This window comes from Megalobrama amblycephala, linkage group LG2 (genome assembly GCF_018812025.1).
Source record: "Megalobrama amblycephala isolate DHTTF-2021 linkage group LG2, ASM1881202v1, whole genome shotgun sequence".
NCBI classification, from domain to species: domain Eukaryota; kingdom Metazoa; phylum Chordata; class Actinopteri; order Cypriniformes; family Xenocyprididae; genus Megalobrama; species Megalobrama amblycephala.
The window spans coordinates 37,623,154-37,648,978 of NC_063045.1; the positions used below are offsets into that span (position 1 = coordinate 37,623,154).

General features: G+C 35.5%; 1 protein-coding gene across 2 annotated transcripts in view; it reads left to right on the top strand.

Annotated features, from left to right (window-relative positions):
- Positions 1-1,576: 1,576 nt before the first annotated feature.
- sardh (sarcosine dehydrogenase) overlaps positions 1,577-25,825 on the top strand; it is a 70,178-nt gene continuing 45,929 nt past the window's right edge. The window contains exons 1-9 of one of the 2 annotated variants that reach the window (XM_048174319.1): positions 1,577-1,735; positions 4,880-5,206; positions 6,646-6,824; positions 7,788-7,967; positions 8,080-8,203; positions 8,545-8,645; positions 14,251-14,355; positions 16,660-16,789; positions 20,885-20,971. In XM_048174319.1, coding sequence (XP_048030276.1) covers positions 1,729-1,735; positions 4,880-5,206; positions 6,646-6,824; positions 7,788-7,967; positions 8,080-8,203; positions 8,545-8,645; positions 14,251-14,355; positions 16,660-16,789; positions 20,885-20,971 — 1,240 coding nt within the window. In that variant the 5' untranslated portion in view covers positions 1,577-1,728. Of the gene's footprint in view, positions 1,736-2,198; positions 2,347-4,879; positions 5,207-6,645; positions 6,825-7,787; positions 7,968-8,079; positions 8,204-8,544; positions 8,646-14,250; positions 14,356-16,659; positions 16,790-20,884; positions 20,972-25,825 lie in introns of those variants that run through there. The other variant, XM_048174329.1, reaches the window with a different exon arrangement.

Here is a 25,825-nt window from a genome sequence, read left to right on the forward strand (position 1 = left end):
GTCATATTTCCCTGGCTGAGGGTGGGCCCTTTTAACCTCCTCTGATTGGTTGTCTCAGATAGGGAAAGTTTTGTAAGGTCAGCGACTTAGTGTACATGTGTGTGGCTGAAACAGAGAGTTTTCACGCTCTCAATGTTTTTGTGCATGTACAAATAGGTCAGCCAATAATGGTCAAAGTTCATGGAAAACTTGTTATTCTGTCTTAAATGAAAGTGACTCAGTTTCTGTCTGTGAAATATAAAAATGGTAAGACACTACATAAAAAAAAAAAAAAAAAACCTACAGTAAATGTATGGAAGCTCATTTCTGCCACATAGAAAAAAAATAATTCTTTTGTAAATCATAATTATGACATACTAAGTCATAATTATGAGATGAAAAGAAGAAATTATCACATAAAAGTCATCATTATGACATTACACAGACCGGTTACACAGACAAGGCTTAAGATAGTCCTGGACTAAAATGCATGTTTGAGATGTTTGAACTAAAAGTAACTGTTTTGTCTCAAGATGCACACCAGTAATGTTTTTTTTTCTAGTGAACCTTTATAAAAGCTACTTAAATATCCTAACTGACCTAAGGCCTAATCCTGGCTTAGGCTAAGCCTCGTCTGTGAAACCGGGCCACTATGTCAAAGTTATGACTTAAGAAGTAATAAGTATGACATTAAAAAGACAAAATTGTGACACAAGTGAAAATTCTGACTTTAAAAAGTCACGATCACATAAATTTAAATTATGACAGTTGAAATTATGACTTAAAAAGTCAGAATTATGACAAAAAAATAATATAATTAAAAATAACCTTTTTAATCTCACTAAGTATGTCATTATTATGACTTTATCATAATTAAAATTTACAGAAGCATGTTTTTTTTTCTAAAGTGGCTTGTATATAAATGTAAAACATTCCTAGAATAATTTTTTTTTTCATTAAATTTTTCATAATAATCAGATGTCATATGTATATGTGCTTATTTTCATGCATACTGACAGCCATTTTATACTGCATATTCATGTTTCATGTTCAGGAATCCTGTTAGGAGTCCCATTATATTCCTCCTCTAATCCTCATCCATGTTCTCAATATTTTCCAGCAGCAGTGAAGCCTCCTATAATAGTAGAGCAGATGTCTGAGATCAACCTTTCTGCTCTAATTGTGATCTGCTCTGGATAAACTGACAGCTGAGTCTCCACATGCCATTTAGCATGCAAACCTATGTATATATATATATATATATATATATATATATATATATATATATATATATATATATATATATATATATATATATATATATATATATATAGATAGATAGATAGATAGATAGATAGATATAGATATCTATGTATAAATTAATATATTATGTAATAAAAATATTAAATATAATGTACTATTATTATTATTATAGATATTTATTTATTATTATATTATTATTTTATTATTATAATATATTAAAATAATAAGAAATAATAAAATGAAGAAAAAAATTATATTTCTTTCTTCCTTTCCACAGCTTCCTTACCACGGGTTCCACCGTCAGACCTAACCTACTACAAATCTGCTGTTGGTGGGTGGAGAGTTTACACTAGGGTTAACATGTCTATCTGGCAGCTTGCAACCAATGGATCTGGACTGCAGGCTATAGGACGTTTAAGCTGCAGTGTGCACTAAACAGTAGGCTACACAACGTCCGTTTTTTCTTTACACAGTGGATTTATTCATATGACAGGTATGCATTTGTTGTTTTGGAGCTCTGAAAAACTTTCAGGCTGTCTTAAAACATTTTTGCGGCATGCCATTCACATCACATTTCAGCGTCTGAGGTGAAGTTAAAAGGTATTAGGGTGGCGGCTTGTTCATTTTAATACAATATTTTTGCAGTATATTTCGTAAGATTTACTTGGCAAAACGGTCAAGCATTTTAACATGTCGCGTGCTCGTGGCATGCTGTATACTTGTCTGATTGATATTAATATGCAAAGAAGTAGGCTACTTACGACATATGGTTTGCAAACGTACAGTGTTATGTAGACCTGATTACACAGTAAACTCCTGGAAAGCCCCACTAACCCAGCGTTAAGTATGAAATCTGGAGTAGATAAAAAGTGAGTCGCTTTTATAATTTCTCGTCAGGCAGGTTGCAGCTCTGTTTGTCAATAGTGCATCTGCTGTTCTGAAGTTCGCCACCACAGCTGTGTTCGTCCACATGCCCAGTCAGCAAACAGCCATATTTGAGCACCAGTTGCTCTGTTTATGAACATATCTTAACAGCAGTCTCACACTCTTAAAGAAGCAGTTAACAAACAAAGGACTTCTGCTCTTTTACTAAGTTTTATATAGGTGAGCGACGCTAATGTGAAGTTACTACTGCTTGGTATAAGTATGTGACGGTAATCAGTTAACTTTGCTTTCTGGAATACCCCCCTAAACCAGCATGCTGGTTATGGTAGGTTTTGAAGCTGGTATACTGGTTTGAGCTGGTCCTATGCTGGTCCAGGACCAGCATAGGACCAGCATAAACCAGCTCAAACCAGCATACCAGCTTCAAAACCAGCATATGCTGTTTTTTTTTCCAACAGGGAGCTGTTATCTAATGTATGCCCTTCTGATTTACAATGTTGTTATTTGCATGTTGTTATTCTTTATTTAGTTGTCAAGTGGTTGACACTTTCATGTGTTTGCATCGCACAAATGCTTCAGCCTAAAACAAACTTTTACATTGTTAATGCATTCACTAAAATTAACTGATACTGCCAATTCATTTGTTAACTTCATTTATTAGGGCTGTCAAGTGATACATTTTTTAATTACATGATGTGGTTAAACCAAATTAAATTTGGCTGAGAAATTACTCCCAAAAGATAATTTAAAGTCATTATTGTGTAAAGCATCAAACAGACATTACAAAAAGTAGCTTCAGCAGGAAATATTTGATTATTTGATTCAACATAAAATGTATTACACATTTTCTTTTGGACCATTCATTTTTAGGTGAACTATAGCCTAACCTTTTTTATTACTATGGAAATATATATTTTTTAAAGGTGCTTTAAGTGATCCTGGGTGGAGTAACTTCCTGTTGACGTTCGAAGTGTTGTCAAACAAAATAGAGGCTAGCTAGACCCTCCCTCCTCCCTCCTCCTCCTCCTCCCCTTCCCCTCCGTGCTTCCTGAAACAGTCATGAACGCGCATTTAAAATCATTCTTGTCGGTTATTGGCTGGAGCATGTTTATTATGTTTTGTGGTCCAGGCTGCACCAGTTTGTTTTTATTGCCGTTTTCGGAGCTTGTGGCGACTACAGAAACCGCGTTTTTTTACAGTGTGTTCAGGGGACAGGCAGCTAGCGGATAGTGAGGAGATGTTTGCTGTATGTGACAAAAAAAATGTTTTGGCCTAAAAACGCGTGACATCACTTAGAGCACCTTTAATAAAATTATACTCTAAATATGAAACTAAAACTGTCAGTAGGTGGCGGTAAATTCACAAAGTCATTGGCTGCGTCCGAAATCGCGTACTGTGTAGTAGGTACTACATCTACTTCACGAACGTTGAAAAAGTACGTTCTATAAAGTACAAATGCATGTAGTGTGAATAAATTCGGACGTTCTACATCCGCTATGTTGTTACTGTCACATGACCTACCAGCGTCAGTTACATCCCTTCAACTCCATTCACAAATCCTCTCCCGTGGCCTCATGGGATAGTAAAGTGTCCATCGTATGCGCACTTCAGAATCTCGCCGGAAGTAGTAGTCATCCGGGTAATTTTCGCCTACTCTTTTTCGAATACTATGAATTCAGACATACTACTCTGTTCGCATACTGTTTTTTGCGTACTATATAATAGAGAAGTATTCGATTTCGGATGCAGCGTTTGAGTCATTCATTCATTTGATTTGTTCAAACGGATAATTCATTCAGGAATGAAGTAAATAGGCTTGTTCGAGATGCGTCGACGCTGCGCAGGCCTATTGACATATGACATCAAAGTACTGCGAGAGTGATTCAAGTAGTCTGCTCTCCAATCGCTCTCGCTGTACTTTGATGTCATACCTGATCGGTCTGTGCAGGGCCAATGCATCTCGAACAAGCCTAATGGTTCTCTTTATGAATGGTCCATTGAATCATTTGGCTCGTTGGACTTAAAGCGGTGCTACATAGACCAATCGGTGTATGAAAAGTACAGCGATTAGAGAGCAGATGGCTCCATATGCTTTTGAATCGCTCTCGTGGTAATCCACTGATCGGTCTGTGCTGATCAGTCTGTGCTTCAAGTACAACAAGCCTAAATGGTTCACCCGATTCATTCATAACGCGGATTCAGAAATGAAATGCTGTGTGTTACTTGGAGACTAACAGTTCTGCTTTGTCTTTATATTTTTGTTGGCAAAATTTAGCAAAACAGATATAATATATGTCTAAAACAACACAATAGGCCTATTAACTTCTTATTTATTGAACTGTTGTATAAAATCAGTACCATATTTGCACTCGTGCTATTCTGGACAGAAAAACAGCACTCATGTGATTTTGCACTCGTTCCCCTTGTGATATAGCTTAACTAGCCTATATAATATGATGTAAATATGAAAAAAAAAAAAAAAAAAAAAAAAAAACATCAAACGGGCATTTTTTTTACCTTATTTTTAAAAAGCCAACTAAAATTGCAGCTGTACATCAATGGATATATAAGGAGCCAGGTTTATTTTATTTTAATGGGCAGACCATTTATTTTATGTAAAGAACTCTTTTCTTTCAAAAAAAGTAAATGTAACAAATAAAAGTGGGCTTACTACTGAGCCCTGAGGGGCTCCTTTATGGCCTATAAACATTATGCAATAAGAGTACATGTTTATGGTCTTGTGTTGTTGCAGGGGCCATGGCCTTCTTGGTAACAGTGGCACGGAGGGTGATGGCATGCCGTCAGCCCCTCTCGCCCCTCTCTCGTGCTTCCACCCGCTGCTATAACTCCCAGTCTACGCACACCACAGAGAAGAACGTCCCCTATGAGAAGACCCTCAAACAGGAGGATGGCATCAGTGGGCCCACCAAACCACTCCCGAAGTCTGCAGATGTTGTGGTGATAGGAGGAGGAAGCCTGGGCTGCCAGACCCTCTACCACCTATGTAAAATGGGCATGACCAATGTGGTTTTGCTGGAGAGGGACAGATTGACTGCAGGGACTACCTGGCACACGGCAGGTATTGCACTGTGTTTACTTTTGATTAGAGACTTTGTTGAGAACAGTTTCTTCCTGCGCCCAAAAAGTAAAGGCATAAGCACATCAGTTTTTAACTTTCATTGAATGATCTTTTAAGTAAAACTGAATCTAGATTAGGGATGGGCGATATTATCGTTTGCGATAAATACCGTTGAAAATTCTCCTCATGATAAAAATTTGTCTCCTCGCGATAATTACGATAAGTCTAGTTGTTGACTTATTTCGTGCGCGACCGATTCACTGTTCATGTGTGGAGTTAAAACAAGCATGACGAAAGACGTGAGGCTGAGGAGCAGCTTGTTGTTAAGCGAAGAGTTCCCTTCACAATTTGGAACTGGTTTGGTTATAGAAAATCAGATGTGGAGCAAACTACGGTAATCACTATAAACAAATGTTCAATGAATGAGCCGTATGTCATTCACGCCATCATCACCCGGGTTTTGATAGCGCGCGAGTGCAGGTGAGACCTGAACATCTCACATTGCTACTGTTTAAACTAAACTCATTTAAACCTTGCCAGTTGCCACTTTAAACATTCAACTGTAAGACGCAAAAGAGAACTTGCGCGCGCTGTGAGGAGATTTATGTGTACTCATCCGAAGCGCGTACACGGAGAGCTGCGTCAGATATATTTTGTAAACTATCTGAAGACATAGTTAGGATTGTTACTTTTTGATACAGTTAGGGCTGTTACGGTCGGCATGACAATCGCGCGACATATATATATATATATATATATATATATATATATATATATATATATATATATATATATATATATATATATATATATGAGGTCGCGTTAACTGTTGTTGTTTTTTAGCAATGACGGAAAAAATATGAAGGCCGTCCGTCAGATTACTGAGGCTGATGTAGCTTGTAAATGTAATTCCCACCCCTGCCCAGTAGGTGGTGAGCGCGCTCCAGTGTGGCAGCAGAGCGCGAGTTCAGTCTCCAGAATAAAATTATGCGTTTGATTACAAGCACACAGTTTAGGTATATTTATGATAATAAAGTTATGATACTTATACTTAAATAATTCAGTTTCTAATCCAGTTCATTTTGTTTTAAATGGTTTGTTTTCTTATTTTTCTTGCTGAAAAATGACGGAAAAAATATGAAGGCCGTCCGTATATATATATAATTATCGTCATTGGTATCGTTATCGCAATAAATACCTGAAATTATCGTGATAATTTTTTTAGGCCATATCGCCCATCCCTAATCTAGATAGTAAATCTAGATTCCTACTTGTACAGTTCAGTTCAAGAGTTTACTCCATGAATTGGCTTACATAACTGGTTATATAACATTTAAAGCCAACTCTATTGTCTATCAAATACAAATGAGCTCCAACTTGCCTTTTGAATAGTGTTTCTTAGTTTGAATAAGATACTAAATCTTTTGATGTTTTCACAGGACTTTTGTGGCAGTTAAGACCAAGTGATACTGAGGTAGAACTCTTGGCTCACACTCGCAACGTGATCAGCTCAGAGCTGGAGGAGGAGACGGGTCTCGAGACGGGCTGGATCCAAAATGGAGGCCTGTTCATCGCTTCCAACAAGCAGCGACTGGACGAGTACAAGCGCCTCATGTCGGTATGGCACAAATGCTAAATCACACATCTTGACAAATTACAAAAACAAATGGATTTAATAAATGGACTGACTGTTTTTTCCAGCCTTGCCTAGAAATTCAGCATTTGCATGCATGCAAAAAAAGAAGCTTATTTCTATGTAAATTGTTCAAAGATTCATCCGTACATAAATTGTACACTGGAATCCAATTTGCCAATTTATGTAAGAATGGATTTATATTAGACTGGGTAAACCCAGCCTGATCTGCTGGCGATTTGATTATCGCCCGGCAACTCAGTCTGGAAACCCGTACATTCATTTCTGCTGCATCTGTTACACTTTTGCGGGAACCAATCACAGACTGGCTTATCCACCTTGTTCGCTATTGGCGGGTACAGAGCTCTTTCTATGGCTCTGGGCGGGTGTAACACGATGATGTCTCTCACACGACCGTCAATCCAATTCCTTTTAACCTCTCAACGATGCTAAATGACTTCTTTAGTTTAGCAAACAAATCACTCGACTGGGTGTAAATACCACTCACTTTCATGTTTTTTTGCACAACCTGCAAAAATCGCTCGATGCCATTGCTGCTTCTGCAAACTGCTCATCAATGCTACAAACCAATACAAACTAAGCCTGTCTGGAGTTTTCGCATCGCTCTGCAAAAGTACGTCACCCGGATCGTTGATCTGATTGGTTGAAGGACTATCCAATTGCGTGAATAATGCTCATTGATCACGCCTCTTGTGCAGTAGGAAATACATAGCAAACTACCCAGACCAGTGTTCAATTTTATATTGAGCTTGGTCTGGTGATAGCCAGACAAGATTTATATATCATTTACACAGATTTTTTTATAATGAATGCAGTGATTGACCGATCAGATTCAAGAATTTCAAAGAGACATGTATTAATAACAAATGAAATGTGACTGATTAAACATAATCTAATAAGTGAATACTCACACATTTTGCATTTCAGTTGGGTAAAGCATATGGCATTGAGTCATACGTCCTGTCGCCAGCTGAGACCCAAGACCTGTATCCTCTGATGAATGTGAAAGATCTTTATGGCACACTCTATGTGCCTAAAGATGGTACCATGGACCCGGCTGGCACCTGCACCACCCTCTCCAGAGCAGCCACTGCACGGGGTGCCACTGTACGCCTCCATACCCTATTCTCTTTTCAATTGATGATTGACTTACTTAGTTTGGATTAAGTTACAGTTTAATGTATGAATCATATTGAAACATGATTATTATTGATTTCAGGTGATCGAGAACTGTCCAGTGACAGGTGTCCAGGTTAAGGTTGATGATTTTGGTGTTAAGAGAGTGAAAGCTGTAGAAACTGCTCATGGGACCATCCAAACGCCATGTGTGGTTAATTGTGCAGGTCAGAAAGATGCAGACTTCACCAGCAGAGGGCAGTCTGGGATAGTGAAATGACATTTAACCACATGCTGCTGTAAAAGAAAACTTTTTGACCAATGTTGATTTCATTTTATTAAATGATCCATTCTCATAATTAATAGCCATTTCTAAATTATATTTGTCTAAATTACCTTAAAATTTTACAACACATTAAAGTCATCATTGATGCTGGTCTCATTTATTTAAATATATATAATTTATACATAATCAAATTTCACCAACTGTCTCATTTAATGCCATATAATACAGTATAATCCTGTCACTTATACTTGTGTGTGTGTGTGTGTGTGTGTTTTTTTTTAGGTGTCTGGGCCACTAAGCTTGGTAAAATGGCAGGCGTCAATGTTCCATTGGTTGCCATGCATCATGCTTATGTCGTCACAGAAAGAATCGAGGGAATTCAAGTAAGCTTTTAAATGCAGCACACTGTCCATTTCAGCATAGCATTACACAGCACAAATCAATAACCATAATAAACCATGTCTTGGTGTTTGGTGGGAGCCTAAAGTATCTGTGCTGGACATAACGCGCATAAAATTTCACACAAAACACAGCAAGAAAACTCAAAATCACACCATTAAGGGGAGAGATGCACTTAATACAAAAACAGTGAGGCAGTATTTGCATGATTTATTCAAGCAGTGATGCAGGCTGAGAAACCAGTCCAGCATTGATTATTGATTTAATATAATGATTAAACAAGAAAAAATGACCAAACAGTTGTTTTATTGACTAAACATCTGCGGTCCAGTTTGACAGCCGATTAATATGCAGCAATTGCGTTGAGCCACATTTAAATGAAGTAATTAGCATTCTTTTTAGTGAAAACATGTCCTATGTTTTAATTTAATTAAAAAGGTTTTTAATCACGTTAATCCAAACTTAGTTGTAGAATCTTGAGATAAAATGTGTCTTTCTATTAAAAGGAAGTTTCTGTTAAATTTTAATAACTGATTTTTGCATCTTGTATATGTGTTTTTGTGCCTTTACTGTGTCTGTTGAAGGCTGTTACTGAGTTGTGCTAATTTCAACGTTACCAAGGGAACCAGTGAATTGTACTAATTTAAATGTGTTATCAAGGAAACCAAGGAAAATGACATGTGACAGACAGCATCAGTAAGAATGGTGTGAAAATTATAAAAAGAGCAGTAATGTTTCACACTAGATTACTGTTTCCCAGCAGATTATAGTTGTCATAGTTATATTTATATGTATTTACATGTAATATTAACATATATTATATATCAAAATGTATCAAATTATATTTAAATATTACTATGATATAAATTAGTAATATAATGACAAAATTACATAATTAAAAAAATGAAACTCTATTCACGTTCGTTCAATGTAATGTTCTCAGCCAATCGATTTTGTGTATTCGTTACCATTTCCCTTTATAACCACGACATATCCAAACAAATACACTAACTCTGCGCGCTATGTGGATTCTTATTCTAGCCCTCCGCCTCCCCAGCACCACATGGCTAGATCTGCTACAGAGGCTCTCCCTTTCTCTAGCAGCAGCAGCAGCAGCATGTTTCCATTAATTTCATGTTCCGAACATTTAGAAGAAGCAAGTCATACTTGCTCTGCTGCAGCATCTTGTCTGCCAAGGCCAAACCTATGTACGTTGATAAAATGTTTTATAGATTATCCAGAGAGTTGTCATGACTGAAATATTGTTTATCAATTTTAAATACTAAAATATGTTACTAAAATTCATCCTATTTTAAGTCAATATTTAAGATTTAAGAAACATTTTTACATATTTAATATTTAATATTTAATTTAATATTTTTACATATTTAATATTTAAGAAACATTTTCTAGCCATCATGACAGCTGAAATTCATCAAAAAAGATCAAAATGATTTTTAAATGGTCGTTAGATGGCCTTTTTTTAAATGGTCATATCAGATGTCTGAATCACAGTGATGCTGTACACTCCCAGTAAAGTATATTAAATTGTAGTTGCCTGCGCTATCTTCAGCACTCAGAACTGACCTGCAAGATCAGGAGTTGCACTAATTTTCTCACTGCATTTGTGCTGTTAAAAGGTTAGTTCACCCAAAAATGAAAATGTCATTTATTACTCACCCTCATGCCGTTCTACACCCGTAAGACCTTCATTCATCTTCAGAACACAAATTAAGATATTAAATCCGATGGCTCAGTGAGGCCTGCATTCAGAGCAATGACATTTCCTCTCTCAAGATCCATAACAGTACTAAAAACATATTTAAAATAGTTCATGTGAGTTCAGTGGTTCTACCTTAATATTATAAAGCGACGAGAATACTTTTTGTGTGCCAAAAAAACAAAATAACGACTTTTCAACAATATAGTGATGGGCATAGACACTGCTTCAAAGCTTTACGAATCGAATCAGTGACTCGGACTGCCAAAGTCGCGTGATTTCAGCAGTTTAGCCGTTTGATAGGAGATCCGAGTCACTGATTCGTAAAGCTCCGAAGCAGTGTTTTGAAATCGCCCATCACTACATTGTTGAAAAGTCGTTATTTTGTTTTTTTTGGCCAACAAAAAGTATTCTCGTCGCTTTATAATATTAACATAGAACCACTGTACTCACATGAACTGTTTTAAATATGTTTTTAGTACTGTTATGGATCTTGAGAGAGGAAATGTCATTGCTGGCTATGCAGGCCACACTGAGCCATCGGATTTCAATAAAAATATCTTAATTTGTGTTCCGAAGATGAACGAAGGCCTTACAGCTGTAGAACGACATGAGGGTGAGTAATAAATGACATTTTTTTTTCATTTTTGGGTGAACTAACCCTTTAATGTCCATAATTCCTCTAGTGATTTGGACACCATCAGTAGACGCACTTCATTCGTAGTGGATTCTCCCTGCTCTGTTGTGTCTGTCCCTCTTTCATCTTTTTATTTCTGCTTTTGGTCTGTTTTTGAGCCCTATGGGGGCGTCGTGCTCTATTCTGTTAACACAACAGTGGCTGTGGCATAAGCACTTAGCTCCGAGCCTTTCTGTGGATTATGCAACACTGTGTGTGTGTGTAAGAGAGCTTGTAGTTTGATGCATGGTTGATGACAGCCATGTTACTCCTCACAGAAAGACCAATGTGTCATCACTGAAACTGAAGTGATGAAATGTTTGTCATCCACATGATGTGGTAGTGAAATTGATAGAATTTTTTTTGCTCCTGAATAGACTGTGAAACTGCTAATTAATATTAAGCCCTCAAACTAGCATTAAAATACTATGGAAGCTTGTTTCCGCCACGGAATTAAAAAAATAAAAAAGGTTATTGCAACCTTTTATCTTGCAATTCTGACTTTGTTTCTCGCAATTGCAATTTTACAACTTTAACTGTTGGTAGTTTATTATGACTTTTTCTCACAATTGTGAGATATGAACTCAAAATTTTGACTTTCACGCAATTGCGAGTTTATACCTTTTACTAATGCCAGTTTATAACTTGTAAAACTAACAATTTTGACTATTTCTCCTAATTATGAGGTACAGTATAAACTTGCAATTCTGAGAATTTTTTTTTCTCACGATTAAGAGAAAAAAGTGAGAATTGCAAGTTATAAACTAAATTGGAAGAAATAGTCTGAATTGCGGGTTTATATTAGAAAAAGTTTGAATGGTGAAATAAAACATCAGAATTGTGGGATTATATATTTCATGCAGTTGTGAGATATAAAATCACAATTGTGAGGAAAAAATGTCAGAATAGTGGGATATCTCACAATTCTGACTTTATTTATTCCAATTTGGAGTTTATAACTTGCAATTCTGACTTATTTTCTTACAATTGTGAGATATAAACTCATAATTACGGAAGAGGATTAGGGCCAAGCAATAATAAAAAAATAAAACCATCTCGAGATTAAAGTTGTTAAATTTAGAGAAAAAACTCGAGATAAAATGTTGAGAATAAACTTGTTAAATTATGAGAAAGAAATCGTTAAATTTCAAGAAAAAAGTCGAGATAAAATGTTGAGAATAAACTTGTTAAATTACAAGAAAAAAATCTTTAAATTTCGAGAAAAAAGTCGAGATAAAATGTTGAGAATAAAGTCATTAAATTACGAGAAAAAAGTCGTTAAATTACGAGAACAAATTCGTTAAATTATGAGAAAAATGTCATTAAATTTCGAGAAAAAAGTTGAGATAAAATGTTGAGAATAAACTCATTAGATTATGAGAATAAAGTCATTAAATTACGAGAAAAAAGTCGTTAAATTACGAGAACAAATTCGTTAAATTATGAGAAAAATGTCATTAAATTTCGAGAAAAAAATCGAGATAAAATGTTGAGAATAAACTTGTTAAATTATGAGAAAGAAATCGTTAAATTCAAGAAAAAAGTCGAGATAAAATGTTGAGAATAAACTCGTTAAATTACGAGAAAAAAATCGTTAAATTTTGAGAAAAAAGTCGAGATAAAATGTTGAGAATAAACTTGTTAAATTATGAGAAAGAAATCGTTAAATTTCAAGAAAAAAGTCGAGATAAAATGTTGAGAATAAACTTGTTAAATTACAAGAAAAAAATCTTTAAATTTCGAGAAAAAAGTCGAGATAAAATGTTGAGAATAAAGTCATTAAATTACGAGAAAAAAGTCGTTAAATTACGAGAACAAATTCGTTAAATTATGAGAAAAATGTCATTAAATTTCGAGAAAAAAGTTGAGATAAAATGTTGAGAATAAACTCATTAGATTATGAGAATAAAGTCATTAAATTACGAGAAAAAAGTCGTTAAATTACGAGAACAAATTCGTTAAATTATGAGAAAAATGTCATTAAATTTCGCGAAAAAAATCGAGATAAAATGTTGAGAATAAACTTGTTAAATTATGAGAAAGAAATCGTTAAATTTCAAGAAAAAAGTCGAGATAAAATGTTGAGAATAAACTCGTTAAATTACGAGAAAAAAATCGTTAAATTTTGAGAAAAAAGTCGAGATAAAATGTTGAGAATAAAGTCATTAAATTACGAGAAAAAAAGTCGTTAAATTATGAGAAAAATGTCATTAAATTAAATTTCGAGAAAAAAGTCGAGATAAAATGTTGAGAATAAACTCATTAGATTATGAGAATAAAGTCATTAAATTACGAGAAAAAAGTCGAGATAAAATGTTGAGAATAAACTCATTAAATTATGAGAATAAAGTCATTAAATTACGAGAAAAAAGTCGTTAAATTGTGAGAACAAATTCGTTAAATTGCGAGAAAAAAGTTGTTAAATAATGTGAACAAATTCGTAATTTAATGTAATTTACGTCATAATTTAATGACTTTATTCTCAACATTTTATCTCGACATTTTTCTCTAAATTAAACGACATTTTTCTCGTAATTTAACGAATTTGTTCTCGTAATTTAATGACTTTTTTCTTGTAATATAATGACTTTATTCTCAACATTTTATCTCGACTTTTTTCTCGAAATTTAATGACTTTTTTCTTGTAATTTAATGACTTTATTCTCAACATTTTATCTCAACATTTTTCTCGAAATTTAACGAGTTTTTTCTCGTAATTTAACGAGTTTATTCTCAACATTTTATTTCGACATTTTTCTTGAAATTTAATGATTTTTTTCTCGAAATTTAACAGCTTTAATCTCGAGATGGTTTTATTTTTTTATTATTGCTTGGCCCTAATCCTCGTCCGTACATAATTGAGAAAGTCAGAATTGTGAGATTAAAAAAAACTTATAATTGAGAGGAAATAAAGTCATAATTGTGAGTTTATATCTCACTATTCTGAGATTTTTTTTCTTGCGATTACATGAAATAAAGTCAGAATAGTGAGAAGTCACAATTCCCTTTTTAAAATTGTTTTTATTTGGTGTAAGCTTCTATAAGCTTCCATAAATTACACAGGAGAGTGGAAATATAACTACCCACTGATCATATGTGTCATGTCATGTTTATAGTTCCACCATATGGCTCCTTCAAAAAGCGTTGTAATACATGAATATAATGTACTTTCTAAAATGTCTTTTTCCACTAGAATATGCCCAACGTCAGGGACCATGATGCATCTGTCTACCTCCGTCTCCAAGGTGACGCTCTTTCTGTGGGAGGCTACGAACAGAACCCCATATTCTGGGATGATGTAAGTTGTAATGACTGTTTCCAAAAGAAAAATAGTATAACTGAGTCTGAGATATAAAAGTTGTTATTCTTGCCATATTTTTGCTGTAGTTGTTTATGGTGTATCTTTGCCGCGTTTGGTTTGTCTATATAGTTTTTAAACTAGTGTTGTCAATCGATCAAAAAAATAGCTAATTAATCACACATTTTCCTGACATTAAAGTTTTTAATATATTTTATATTGTAACACTTTCACACTGAATCTCCAAAATAAAGGAAAATTCACATACTGTGCATAGTATACTTATTACATTATTACATTACATTATATTATACTTATTATGATTCCAAATGTAGCGTGTGTGTTTGTGAAAGCGTCTGTCTGCAGATATTCCAGTGTAATGACTGGAGATGGGTTTTTTTTGCAAATGTCGCCCTCCCCTTTGACCACATTTACACTGCATGTCCTTTATAATCTCCAGCCAGCAGTGTTCTGCGTGTAACAAAACTCTCTTATTAAATTCACTCTCTGTCACCTCACACTTTCACTACACAAAGCAACAGTCATGCTATGAAACAGTGAATCAATATCTTAAGGAAGTGTGAACATTTTGAGGAATGTGTTTATGGTCTGAAACTCTTAATGAGACAGTGTGAAACCTGACCTGTTCTCAACACATGCAGCCTCTACAGTTTTTATTTTTAAACTTCAGTCTGCTCCACACCGGCCACATATTCTCTCAATTTTTTGCGATCAGCATTTCATCAGCTGTCGGATTGCTCACACCGTCTGCTGCTTCTTTCCATCCCACGGTTTCGAGTTCATTGACAGTCCCCTGTGGCAGTGAGCAAAGACAGTGACAAGCAGAGAGGACTTTGCTTAAACAAAATTACAAATTGAAAAGTGTTCATGGAAGAAGCATACTTGTTGTGCCAAGAAAGTGAAGTTTGAGCTGTGCAGATGGTGGGTGGGGGTCAGTCTGCTCCTTAAAATCAACATGCAATCGAAATTGACTCTAGAAACGTTCTTAATAATTGTCCCAGTTACCCCCAAACTCCTGTAAAGAAGAAAAGTGACTTCACTAAGCTGGTTATTGTTGCTAACTCAAACAAGCTTTACAGAGCATCCCATAAGATTAAACTGAAGATAAATGGTGTGGTTATTTTTTAAAGGTCCCGTTTTTCGTGGTTTTTTGAAGCTTTGATTGTGTTTATAGTGTGCAATATAACATGTGTTCATGTTTCGCGTGTAAAAAAACACAGCATTTTTCACATTTACCTATCTGTGTACCGCTGTTTCCACTGTCATAAAAACGGGCTGATGACTTCCTTGTTCTATGAAGTCCCTCCTTCAGAAATACGTAACGAGTTCTGATTGTGCCAGCGGTTCCTGTGTTGTGATTCGACAGCAGCTTAGCGCACACAGAGCCATAGAGATGGCTCTGAGCACACCTTGCCCGGAAAGGTCACGCCTCTTACCATAACGTGTGCTGCACATAGTTTTACATGTGGATTATAATTTTCGGGAACTGAGCTAAACATAAATTGTAACCATTGATCTCTAAGTACAGCGTCCCTGGGAAGGCCAAACAAAGGTGATTGGACTGCGGGATGAAAATAACAGCGTTTCGACGACATGGCGACAAACACACTCTACAAGCGCAACTCTTGCTCTTCTCCGTGGGAGCGCAACAAGACCACGCCCCGTTTTTTTGTGTATTCCTGTGGGCGGAGGTTAGTCAAAAAACTGTTTTAGTGACGTCATTAAAGAAGGAACTAGAGGGATGTAGTCCAAACTGGCCGTTCGATGTAGGCGACTTCTGTTAAATAAAATATCTCGCTTGGCATTGAACTTTGAGCTTTAAAATTTTACAGATTTTATTTATACTCTAACAACAACATTACACACTAACTAAAGTTTGAAACATGGGATCACGAAGAACGGGACCTTTAAATAAAATATACAAAGTTGTACATTTTTATTTTATTTTATTTGGAATTCTAAAATATATTTATTTTAATTTCTGCTAAATTGCTTTTAAAATTTCAAACACATAGATTATCCATAGACATACATTAGAAATAATGTACTTCTGATTAAACGGACGATGGCTACAGTTGTTAATGATTGGTCAGTGACGTTTTTAAGGTTTCGATTGGACACCAGCAGTTAAACTTGATTTGTGCTTTTACAATAGTGACATTGTCATCCTTCCTTCTGAATCATAGATCTAGTGCTGGATTTATGGCCTGATCAGATCTGACCAGGCCACTCCATTCATGTGTGTGACTATAAAATTGTGTATTTTGTTCTCTGAACCTGTAGGTGTCTGATAAGTTTGCCTTCAGCTTATTTGATCTGGACTGGGACGTCTTTATGCAACACATCGATGGTGCCGTTAACAGAGTGCCTGCTCTGGAACAAACTGGAATCAAATCCACTGTCTGTGGTCCAGGTACATAAACACACACACACACGCACACACACAGACAAATGCATCAGATGCCCATTTTACAACATTATGTTCTTGATATATTAAAAAGAACTGGCTCATAAGAGCCATTTGTTCAGAAATTGAACTACACTGGTCATGTTACACAGTATGTTTTTGATTCACTAAAAAGAGTCGGTTTATAAGAGTCATCTGTTTGGGAATCAAACTATATTTTTCAAGCTGTATGTTTTTGAGTCAATAAAAAGAACTGGTTCAAAAGAGTCATCTGTTTGGGACTCAAACTACATTTTTCAAGCTGTATGTTTTTGAGTCAATAAAAAGAACTGGTTCATAAGAGTCATCTGTTTGGGACTCAAACTACATTTTTCAAGCTGTATGTTTTTGAGTCAATAAAAAGAACTGGTTCATAAGAGTCATCTGTTTGGGACTCAAACTACATTTTTCAAGCTGTATGTTTTTGAGTCAATAAAAAGAACTGGTTCATAAGAGTCATCTGTTTGGGACTCAAACTACATTTTTCAAGCTGTATGTTTTTGAGTCAATAAAAAGAACTGGTTCATAAGAGTCATCTGTTTGGGACTCAAACTACATTTTTTATAGCTGTATGTTTCTAGATCACTAAAAATATCTGGCTCAATGAGTCATTCTTTCAGGAATCAAACAACACTGGTCACGATATGTTTTTTTTGACTCACTAAAATAACTGGCTCTTAAGAATACTTTGTTTGAGAATGAGAATCAAAATATATTTTTCAAATCAGTATGTTTTTGAGTCACTTAAAGAACCCAACTCATAAGAGTCATCTGTTTGGGAATCAAACTACATTTTTCAATCTCTATGTTTATGAATCACTAAAAAGAACTAGATCACAAGAGTCATTCTTTCAGGAATCAATTTGCACTGGTCACAGTACATGTTTTTGACTCACTAAAAATTACCAGCTCATAAGAGTAATCTGTTCAGAAATCAAATTACATTTTTCATGCTGTATGTTTTTGAATCAAAAGAGCTGGCTCATAAGCTCATCTGTTCGGGAATCAAACTGCATATTTAAGCTGTATGTTTTTGAATCACTAAAAAGAACCAGTTCATAAGAATCATTCATTGAGGAATCAAACTTCACTGATCCCATTGTATGTTAGGGAATAAAACAAACAAACAAAAACAATAATGACAACAACAGCAACAAAAAGCTAAGAGTCATTTGTTTCTCTTCATATATATAGATATTTTGTTCAGAATATAGACATTTTAATTTTTGTGCAAAGATTAGGGTATTTCTATAGTCATTGCAGTACCTCTTGTATCTTCATTAACACACTATACAGACTTTTTGACAGCAAGTTTGATCTCGCTGTGCTCTGCCAGTCCATATCTTCAAGTGACTGGCTAACTAGACTGCCAGTCAAATGACACTGCGCTCTGATTGGCAGATCTGTCACAGCTCCGGCTCTCCCCAGAGATTCAGTCAACCTTTACTGGCTGTAATAAAGGATGACAGGTGTGAAATGCCTCTAACACACTGTAGTGACTGTCGGTCACTTGCAGACGAGTTTCGGGTCAGTGGATAAGCGCTCCTCAAACCATTTTAAGAGAGTGCTATCAAAGACTCCATTCACCCACTCATCAGCTATTAAAAACGAGATGTTGAGCATATGTGTAATTCAGGCCTGCTGTCACTGGACTTTTGTTTTGGACTATTTCTGAATAAATAGCCCTCTTGAAGTGCTCACATTCGTGCTGCGTCTCATTGACCTCCCGTAACGTGAGGCAGAGGTCTTGAGACACTAAATATTGGGAAACTGATGACTTAATTACCTGTGACACGATTATCTGGTTGCACATTAAACGAATAGTATTTAATAGTAAGAAATTTAAATGCTCTTCTGCTTACCAAGACTGCATTTATTTGATCAAAAATACAGTAAAAACAGTAATATTGTGAAATATTATTATAATTTAAAATATCCATTTTCTATGTGAATATATTTAAAAATATAATTTATTCCTGTGATGTCAAAGCTGAGATTTCAGCATCGTTACTCCAGTCTTCAGTGTCACATGATCCTTCAGAAATCATTCTGTTGATGTTGAGGATGTTTGAGAGTGAGTGTGATCCGCTGAGGGCGGCAGTCAGAGCGCTTGGGTCATTCTTCAGAGGCTATAGCTGTCTGTGTGTGGTGACGTATGAGTAAGAGCGATGGAGGAGAGGGAAGATGGATAAATAAAATATAGCTGCAACTTCACCCTTTCCTTTTTACTCTCTGTCGTTCTCACAAAGAGCAGATGATGCTCTGGAAAACACTTTCTCATGTGGAATAATGGAAAAGGTGTGTCTCTTTTCTTCATCTCTCTTTTTCTGTCTCACCTCTCAATCTCTCTTGCACTTGTGGCCTGTTTCTCTTTACACTGGTTCGCCTTTGCATTTCTTTGCATTCTGTCTTCGATGCTTTTGAGGGTCATCCTATACAATACAATATCTTACCACTGAAAGCTTTGACCATTAAGAATAGACCATTAAGTGGGCGCTCAGCAGCAATTAATTTTTAAAGAGTCTTTCAGAAAGATCTGATATGACCCGTTGGCAGCACCATGTGTCATAAGTTTCCCACCTCTTACACTTATTTTCTTACCTTTTTTTTTTTTTCTTACTTTAAAAGGGCTGTATTGTAAACAAACTGTCATAGCAATTGTTTGTTCCTGAAGTGCAGGAAACAATGTTAGTCAAAGTTGATTTTTTTTTTTTTTTTTTTTTTTTTTTTTGCACCATAAACAGTCAAAAATACATTCAACTTGCATTATGAATACAAAGTTCTGTCATTAAACTCTAGATGGCACAGGCTGATAGATCCTTAAAGCTGATAAGCAGCAGAAATTACAGCAGCAGCAATAATCAACAGCAGTAGCGTAGCAAATCAGTTATGACTGAAAAACATTTTTGCCTTAAAGTTCATTGCATAATGTAATATCTTACACAGGCTGAATGAATATTAAACATGTCACGTCATGCAACATTAATGATTCACAACACGGTAATGGTAGCTATACCTCACATGCTGTTATTACTGTTTTCTCATGGTAAATTTTATATCAAAACATCTAGGTATTTTTTAATTAATAAATGTGCAACATAAATATTTAAAGTTTGGCACATTTTTTTTTAAATAATTTTTTTTGCTAGAATATTATTTTTGTTGACATAATATACATGGGGGCAAAAAATTTAATTAATGAATTAATTTTACATGTAGAAATGTTGATTAAATTTAAGGACATTTTTGACAAAAGCAAAAAATAGACACTTGCTGTTTTACCTTTAAGACTTTATGTAAATGATGTCTCATGATAGATTTACTGTTGTGTATCAGAGTATGGAAGACAAACATATATGAACATATAAAGGATACATAAAACATATTCGGTTTAATGTCACAGATATATGTTTTATGCTTTTGGAAGAATTCTCTTATGCTCAAGACTGCATTTGTTTGTAAAAAATATATATAATAAAAACAGCAATATTGTGAAATGTTTTCTATTAGAATAGATTGTAAAATTTAATCTATTCCTGTGATGTCAAAGCTGAATCATTCTAATATGATGACTTTGCCAAAGAAACATCTTATCAATGTTGAGAACAGTGCTGCCTCATATATTTGTGAAAACCATGATACGTTTTTGTCAGGAATCTTTGTTGAATAGAAAGTTCAAAAGAACAGCATCTGATTGAAAAAGAAATGTATAAAAGTCACTTTTGATCAATTGAATGGGTCCTTGCTGAATAAAAGTCCTAATTTGATCCCCAAATTTTGAATGGTAGTGTATGTTCAACAAAAGTATGTTTCTGTTCCAAAGTTTATTAGGAAGGGCCACATTTATGTATACTTGATTTCTTGTATAAACCAAGCAAGTTTTGCATTAATGATCTGGGAGGACTGGGAGTTTTGCCTTGAGAATGTTAAGAGTATGCCAACTTACTACATTAATCTTTTATTTCAAAATATTAGGTTTCTTCTTATCGTTTTGTTAAAAAAATTACATTGAATGGGAACCAGATTAAAGATGTATTTTTACACTTTTTTTCCCACCTCCAGAATCCTTCACTGCAGACCACAAGCCCCTGATGGGGGAAGCTCCCGAAGTGAGAGGCTTTTTCCTTGGATGTGGCTTCAACAGTGCAGGTTAGGTCATGGAGCTTGCACAATCACACACACGCACACCTTTCTCTTCCAGAGATGACCAGTGGCAAATCAATTATTTAACCCTGAAAACCTGCAGAGTTCACATGCAAAATTCAATCTCACCCACTCTTCATGTACACGCCACCTACTCAAGATCAACGCAACTTGATCTTTGACCCCTGCATGTCCAGCGATCTAAGTCTATTGCAGTTGTATCCATCTCTTCCTGTGCAGTGCACAGTCCTTCAGGAGGAACTATCCTGGGTTGTAGAGCTGGACGATTCTTTATGAATTAAGAATCACAATTTTTTTTTGAAAGTTGAGATCACGATTCTGAATAGACAACTAAACAAAATAACATGTAATTTACTAGAGGTTCTGACACAATGTTAATTGTTGCAGTCTATTCAAAAATGTTTAATTAATCTGAATTATTTTTTTAAAAAAGTCGGTTCAAATGAATAATTCAATGACTCACTCATAGACACTTCACTTGTTTCATTATTGGATGAATCAGTGTTTTTGAACGAATTTCTGGAAGAAATGATTCAATGACATGAATTTTTTAACAGTCGCTTGTCGCCACCTACTGGTGGAACGATGTAATTGATACAATCTTTATTTGAAGCATCAAGTTACTTTCAAAAGGTGATTTACTCTATTTTGATCGTTACCATAGACATCAATGTTTATATCTGAACTATGAACTTTTATCCCAGTACTTCTGTGATAATTTGAATTATTGTAACACAGAAATTATGAAACTGTGTAGTTGAAAAGACTGTTTGTGAATCTGTTTCATACCTAAACATGATAACTGCTCTCTCAGGGTCAGTGGCAGTGCTGACAAAGATCTAAATGTTTGCTGTAATCGGTTTAATAGACAGAGCCAAATCGTTCTTTATTTAGGATTTTATTTTAAGATTGCGTGTGTGTTTGAATTGAGATTGCGAACTTTTCACAATGAATTGTGCAGCCTTACTGGGTTGTGAATGTGCTTCCTGTGACAATTTTAACTAGGTTTTATATTGTATTTTTTTATTTTATTTGTACTGTAGCTACATCACCCAGCACTAATTACATAACATGTAAGGGCAAGATTAAAAGAAGTCATTTTGCGGTGGTATTTTTGGATGCAGATGGTTCGTGGTTTTGAAGGTCAGATGAAACTCAGTCCGGCTCTGGAGTAATGCTGATTGTGCTCAGCGTGGGCCGGGTCACCTTGCGTACCTCAGACATGCTGACAGACAACAGGCCGTGATCGCGTGAACGGATCGGAATACATGGCTATAGGAATCACAGTCAGATATTAGATGCATGCTTGCTTTTTTTATGACACATCGATTCCTGACCTCAGCATGCAAAATTCATTTCCTAGAAAGAAAGGAGTACAAGAGGCTGTGATTGGTTATGTTATTTGATATATAATACCAGTTGAAATTTGGACAATTTTTACTCATACCAAATGCGTGACTTTCTTTATTCTGTGAAACACAAAAGATGATACACTGAAGAATGTTTTTGCAAAATCTTCTCATATAGGTCATGCAGATTTGGAATGACATAAGGGTGACAATTTACATTTTTAGGTAACTTAATTTAATGACAAGCCATTATATTATCCATAGACCATTCCATCTTGGAAGAAGCATTGAAATCTGTCATGAATTATCCATATTATCTCTTGAAGAAAAACGGTGCATTCTAATACAGATACACTTACCCTATGAATGTCAAAACTGTAATTAGATGTGCTTAAAGTGGGTGTTAGTCTGGTACTTATGGCATATGATGTTGATCAGGGATTCTCCTTGAGTGTGATTGCATCAGAGCTGTGGAATATTATTGTGTGTGTGTGTGTGTGTGTGTGTGTGTGTGTGTGCACGCACCAGGCCAAAAGATTCCATCAGTATGCATGACCACGGGGATGTCGTACTTCGCTGCTGCTTCCATAATGTCTCCCCGTTTGTCTTCAGTCTGGTTTTTCCCTCTCTATATGCTCCTGTTCAGTGCTACCCCCACACCAATGGACAGGGACAGAGAAATATGCAAGTGGATGTTGAGTTGAAGAGTTTTAGGATCACTGGTTAAATGTCCCGTGGTTGTGTGTGTGTGGTAAGAGAAGAGGTTAATCTGAGGCAGATGGTGGCCCATTGGTGATGTGATTGCTAAGAGCCATTATCCTTCTGGAGAAAACACACAGGCTCTCACTGTGTCCAAATTTGTAGCATTTATTAGTGATGCTCTGAAATTTCAGCAACTGAAAATATGTAAGAAAATTAATTAATTAAGTTTTTAAAGTTTATTACAGCCATCATTTAAATGTTTATATTTCAACAGCAATGATGTAGAAACATAATTATATTATTTAAAAAGCTTATATAAAAATGGCCTTATGTGAAATTTAGATGTTCATGTACAAATTTATTTATTAGTATTTTTGTTTGACTGTTGATTAATAAATTAATGCCCTCGAATGAAAAATTGAATTATCTTGGCATAGTTGAATAACAAGAGTTCAGTACATGGAAAATACATACATTGAGTTTCAAACCCCATTGCTTCCTCTTTCTTATGTAAATCTCATTTGTTTAAAAGACTTCCGGAAAACACGCGGATCTCAACATAACACCGACTGTTACGTAACAGTCGGGATCATTAATATGTACGCCCCCAATATTTGCATATATGCCAGCCCATGTTCGAGCATTAGACAAGGAAAGGCTGTATTAACGTCTGGATCTGTGCACAGACAAGGTAAGCAAGCAAGAACAACAGCGAAAAATGGTAGATGGAGCAATAATAACTGACATGATCCATGATAGCATGATATTTTTAGTGATATTTGTAAATTGTCTATCTAAATGTTTCGTTAGCATGTTGCTAATGTACTGTAAAATGAGGTTAAAGTTACCATCGTTTCTTGCTGTATTCACGGAGAAAAGAGCCGTCGCTATTTTCATTTTTAAACACTTGCAGTCTGTATAATTCATAAACACAACTTCATTCTTTATAAATCTCTCCAACAGTGTAGCATTAGCCGTTAGCCACAGAGCATAGCCTCAAACTCATAGAGAATCAAATGTAAACATCAAAATATATAATTTACTCACATGATTCGATGTATGCACACAGCATGCATGACGAACATCTTGTAAAGATCCATTTGAGGGTTATATTAGCTGTGTGAACTTTGTAAATGCGCTGTAATATAGTCGAGAGCTCGTGAGGCAGGGAGCACGCGATTTAAAGGGGCGGCGCGCTGAAAAAATCAGTGTATAGTTAATGATGCCCCAAAATAGGCAGTTAAAAAAATTTATTTAAAAAAATCTATGGGGTATTTTGAGCTGAAACTTCACAGACACATTCAGGGGACACCTTAGACTTATATTACATCTTGTGAAAAAGCATTCTTGGGCACCTTTAACTATTTATTTAATTTACTTTATTTTCAGTTTTGGTTTTCAGCTAAATTAAAATTTGGTCACATTTTAGACTAAAGTGTTAATGAAAACTTTCATTTTGGTTTTGGTATTTCTGTAAAATATTTATTTTGGAGCATCACTAGTATTCAAAAGTAGGCTAAAAAGCACCCTGATGGCCTTCTTCCGACATGATTCTGAAGTGCACATACAATGGGCACTTTACTATCCCATGAGGCAACGGAAGAGGAGTTGTGAATGGCATTGAAGCAGCGCAACTGACGCTGTAAGTCACATCACCCCTTGTACCCTCAATCACCATTCCCTATATAGTGGGCATAAGTTTTGGCAGTGACATAAATTTTGTGTTTTTTGCATAGTTTGCTGCTTCAGTCGCACTGTTGATTTACATTGTTTCTAGATTAGGTAACACTTTAGTTTAGGGTCCAATTCTCACTATTAACTAGTTGCTTATTAGCATGCATATTACTAGGATATTGTCTGTTTATTAGTACTTATAAAGCACATATTAATGGCTTATTCTACATCCCTTAATCCCACTCAATACCTAAACTTAACAACAACCTTACTAACTATTAATAAGCAGTAATTCGGAGTTTATTGAGGCAAAAGTCATAGACAATAGTTATTAGTGAGAAATTTACCCTAATATAAAATGTGACCCTAGATCTCAAAAACCCAAATTCACCTGACCAGGTAACATCATTTCACTAATTATATCACTAGCACATGGGTAAGTGTGAATGAGTACTAGTCAGGTGGAATCACTCTATCGTTCTGATTGGATTATGAGAGCGGACTGATTGCAATAAAAGAAGAGAAGAAGTGCTTCCGATCATTGTGTTCTTGTGTTTGCAAAGGTATTCTCCAAAGAATGGCTTTGCATCATAATGGCCTCACATGCAAGGAAATTGCTGCAAAGAATATTGTACCTGAATGAACACTTTATCAGATCATCGAGAACTTCAAGGAAGGAGGTTCTGCTGCAGTGAAGAAGACTTTGAGACGTTCCGAGTGTACAGCAAGTGCCAGGAATTCCTGAGGAATAGCTACGGAATCATGTCACCATCAGTGCTGCTCAATATAGGCAGCAGGTGAGTGTAAGTGCAACTGAAATTCTGCAGGAAGTATAAGGATTTGACAGCGGAAGACTGGTGCAAAGTTATTTCCTCTGATGAAGACCCCTTGTGACTGTTTGGGACATCTGGAAGATCGATTGTCCGGAGAAGAAGAGGTGAACGCTACCATGAGTCCGGTGTTGTGCCAACAGTAAGCATCCTGAGACCATCCATGTGTTGGGGTTGCTCTCTCACAATTCTGCCCAAAAACACTGCCATAAATAAAGAATGGTATCAAAATGTCCTGCAAGAGCAAAGACCCAGGAGCAATTTGATCTGTGCATTTTCCAGCA